The following is a 4,300-nucleotide window of genomic DNA, read 5'->3' on the forward strand; positions in this document are numbered from 1 at the left end:
TCTCGGACCTGCCAACAGCACCGGATTTTCCATGCCTGTTTCCATTTGTCATGTCTTGCGTCCTTGTGTTTGTATTGTAGGCCACATAGCCACCTCTGTTTGTTCTGCTTTTGCGTCAAAGGCTCACTTTTGGGAGCATGGCCATGATCATGAAGACGTAGAATTCGTTACATATCAATTTAACGATGCTTTATCATAATATTATCTTTATCATGCCTCAGATTCTGACCACCCAAGACACAATCAGACCCGGCTGCGGCGCAGAGCTCACACACGAGATATTGAGAAATGAATCCAGTAACAAAGAGACGCACTCCGCCAACACTTCCGCATATCGTGACTCGCTATTGTCACCGTCAAGCCAGCACATCTGGAACTTGAACGGGGCGTGCCTGATCGTCCTGGTCGGCAAGCAAGGGGGCATCTTCCTCACGGGCTTTGACGAGGTAGAAAATGATGACCCCGTTGAGGGTGACGAGGCAGGCCATGACAGCGGCGATGATGGCAGCGATGCCTGGGTAGGTACAGTCATCGGGGTCGCTGTCGTCGTCATCATCGTAAAATATATCATCGTTGTCGTTCTGATCGCCACGGGCCAGCAGCATGCCCCCAAGCACGGCCAGCTCGATGGCAGCCATCAGGGTCAGGGCAGAGGCGATGAACAAGCCGGTGCGAACATCCCGCCGCTCCACCCCAAGAACAAGCCAGCTCGGATAGAGCGCACAGATGAGTTGTAGGCCCGACACGGCCGATAGGCTCAGAGCCAAGGGGACGCCAATCTTGTCAAAGCACACATTCTGCTGACCCAAGTAGTCGATTAAAACAGTGGCAACAACGCCTAGCAGCGCCACCACGTTGAAACCAAAGGAGTGCCGTGATCTCCGACGCAAATTGGCTGCGTTCTCCCACGAGATTCGATAGAAGAAGAACATGATGCCGTCCCCTTCCCCTTTGCCAAAAGCGCGTCCAGATCGCCGATCTCACACGACACCCCCTCATACACAAACAAACACCCACACACACACAAACAAACACACACACACACACACACACACACACACACACACACACACACACACACACACACACACACACACACACACACACACACACACACACACACACACACACACACACACACACACACACACACACACACACACACACACACACACACACACACGCACACACACACACTGCACATTAAATCCGAATTTTTGTTTGTATGGGGGGGATCAACGACAGGTGAATGTCATGCCTGTCTAGACATGGTGCTTGACGGATTGAGGGACTGTCATGTCGATTGGCGATCGAACAAATGAACAAACTAACACACACACACACTCGCCTGAGCGTCGCTCATCGAGCCTTGACTCGTTTTCTCTATCTCACACAGTATGGGCGGGCGCACCCGGCTACGCCACGTTATCATAGCTCTCCGTATCACGCGCCAAAGTAAGCGCGGGTGAGTCTCGGAGAGCAGGTCTTCGTCCACGACCATGTGACGAGGCGGCGTTGTTGGTCGGTGCGGCTGCACCATTCGGCGCGGAAGAGGCGGTTGCATCGGCATCTGGTAGCGGTGCCACGCGCCGCAAGCTTGAAGGCCCTGTGCTCACGCCACTAGCCTCCTCAAAGCGAAAGGGGGCAAAGCTGAGCTGCCGAAGCGAGGATCGTGCAGGTGGCTGGGCTGGGGATGCAGCTCGACTCTCGTCCGAGGAATACATGCCGCTGAGCGACGTCACGCTTGCCTGATGAGGGTGGCGCCCAGGGCCGGTCGCAAACTTGGGTCCACGGCGTGGCGGTTTGTCAAAGCGCATGCCCACAGCCTGCCGGCTGAGCTGATGGACGCCGTCCACTGGCGTCTCCATCGTCGCACCTGTTGCCACGTCATATTGATGCTTGCTGGCTAGATCGTACGCAGCAGGGGGTTGCTGGCGCGGCAGCATTTCCACAAAGTATCCGTCAGCATCCGCCGTAGCCAGGTCAGTTCGAACATCACCATCGTTCTCTTGGGCGACGGCAAACATGTCACCCTGGCTCGTGCCAATGGAGATTCGGTCCATGTCATCGCTCGTGGTGTCTGAAGCGCTGACCGTCACCAACACCGAGTCAGACCGGGAGCGACGACGACGCACGACAATAAGAACAACAATCAAGATCAGTAGTACGAAAAGCACGGCCAGGCCAATCAACAGCGTCCACGAAAAGGTGGTGCCACCAATTGTGTAGCCGGCCCGGCCGTTGTCTCCGCCCTCCACCTGTTGACCAACGTTACCATTCGGATTGATGGTGGTGGTGGTGGTGGCATTGGTTGTGTTGAGCTCGGCGGTGCAGTACACCTTGGCCATGAAAAGGACGCAAAGTTCATGATCAAAAAGAAAGTTTTGCATCTGCCACGCGCTCGCATAGTCGCTGAAGCCGATGATGGCTTTGTTGTGCTCTGCGTCAATGACAATCGCGCCAATATCTTCAAACGCCACGATGGCTTGGCCAATTGACTGCCGACCCGCAAGACGAGCCCGGAGCGTTTCTGCAAACGCCAATGCCAGGGTCGTGTCACTGCCACCAAAATCTGCCTCAAAGTCGGTGCCTACAAGTATGCCACACATAAAAAAGAGATTGCAAAAGGTGTCAGGCCAGCAGCGAGCTGAACGGCCTGGTTAATGCAGGGTGCTTGCCGCGAGTGATGCATAGTGAGTACTAACCTGCAAAGTGTGCGTTTACAAGAACGGGACGTTCTTCCTCGGTTGTGGGTTCCGCTTCTCTGCTCGTGGTGGTAGGTGAGGTGGAGCTCATGGTTGTTGTGGGCACAAGTGGAACACAGCGACAAACAATGCAGCCAGCCAAGTTGCGATGGTAGGCCTTGTACGCGTCATCTTTGCAGTTGCAATCTACTGGCGAGCACGCTTGGGAAGTGGTTGCCGGCGGGTTTGTGGAGGCCGAGGTGGTGACCGGGACTTGCACGCCACTGGTTGTGGTAGAGCTGGTGGTGGAACTGGAAGTGGAACTGGAAGTGGAACTGGAAGTGGAGCTGGTGGTGGAGCTGGTGGTAGAGCTGGTGGTAGAGCTGGTGGTAGAGCTGGTGGTAGAGCTGGTGGTAGAGCTGGTGGTAGAGCTGGTAGTGGAACTGGAAGTGGAGCTGGTGGTGGAGCTGGTGGTGGAGCTGGTGGTGGAACTGGAAGTGGAGCTGGTGGTGGAGCTGGTGGTGGAGCTGGTGGTAGAGCTGGTAGTGGAACTGGAAGTGGAGCTGGTGGTAGAGCTGGTGGTAGAGCTGGTGGTAGAGCTGGTGGTAGAGCTGGTGGTAGAGCTGGTGGTAGAGCTGGTAGTGGTGGAACTAGTAGTGGAACTGGTGGTAGAGCTGGTGGTGGAGCTGGACATTGTTGTTTCTCTTCGAGAAGTAGAAGAGACTGTGGTTGTTTGAATGACTGAAGCAGGCTGAGTCGTCGTGGTCTTTACACAAGCACATGTCTCACATCCCAAACCCTCATCGTAGTAGATGATCATGGTAGCGTCGGCCTTGCAATTGCAAGAAACGGTGCAAGGATTGCGAGTAGTGGTGGTGGCCTGCTGTGCTGTGGTGATGGTGGTTGCAGTAGTAGTCGATGCTGGGACTCTTGTTGTTTCCATGGCGGTGGTGGTCACAGGGCGGTTTGTGCTTTGTAAAGTTGTTGTAGCCTCTGCGACGCACGTACACGTATGGCATTGCCGAACTTCATCATAGTAGGGGTGCGCAAGCGCGCCCGGTTTGCAATTACATTCTGTGGGACAGGCGCTTCTGGTCGTGGCCGGTGGCAAGGAAGTGGTGGTCGGGGCGCGTGAAGTAGTAGTCGAGGTGGTGGTGGTCGGAGCGCGTGTAGTCGTGGTCGAGGTGGTGGTGGTCGGGGCGCGTGTAGTAGTAGTCGTGGTCGAGGTGGTGGTCGGAGCGCGTGTAGTCGTGGTCGAGGTGGTGGTGGTCGGAGCGCGTGTAGTGGTGGTTGAATCACTGACGCACCTGCAGGTATGGCACTGGTACACTTCGTCATAATGATCAACAGCCGTGGCGCCTGGTTTGCAGTTACACACTGTTTCGCAGGGCTCGGGGTCGGGAGCATGGGTTGTTTGCACAACGGAAGAGGTGACATGGTCGCTTGTTGTCAAGGCCATGGTGGTAGTTGTAGAGATGCGAGCTGTTGTGGTTCCTGGTGCCTGTGTTGGTGCTCGAGTAGTCTGGGGCACGCAGTAGCACTGGTAGCATCGGGTATCGGCATCCCACCGATAAGCAGTCAACTCGCCCATCTGGCAATTGCAATTCCGGATGATG

At 55.5% G+C, this 4,300-nt stretch overlaps 1 protein-coding gene across 1 annotated transcript in view; it reads right to left on the bottom strand.

Annotated features, from left to right (window-relative positions):
* Positions 1–356: 356 nt before the first annotated feature.
* Positions 357–4,300, bottom strand: part of MONBRDRAFT_24645 (uncharacterized protein) — a gene marked incomplete at both ends in the record, with an annotated part of 4,982 nt that continues 1,038 nt past the window's right edge. Inside the window, 4 exons of the mRNA XM_001745031.1 lie at positions 357–838; positions 1,004–1,196; positions 1,425–2,590; positions 2,706–3,991. Coding sequence (XP_001745083.1) covers positions 357–838; positions 1,004–1,196; positions 1,425–2,590; positions 2,706–3,991 — 3,127 coding nt within the window. The remainder of the gene's footprint in view (positions 839–1,003; positions 1,197–1,424; positions 2,591–2,705; positions 3,992–4,300) is intronic.

The sequence above is a fragment of the Monosiga brevicollis genome, genomic scaffold (assembly GCF_000002865.3).
Source record: "Monosiga brevicollis MX1 MONBRscaffold_7 genomic scaffold, whole genome shotgun sequence".
Classification (NCBI taxonomy): domain Eukaryota; class Choanoflagellata; order Craspedida; family Salpingoecidae; genus Monosiga; species Monosiga brevicollis.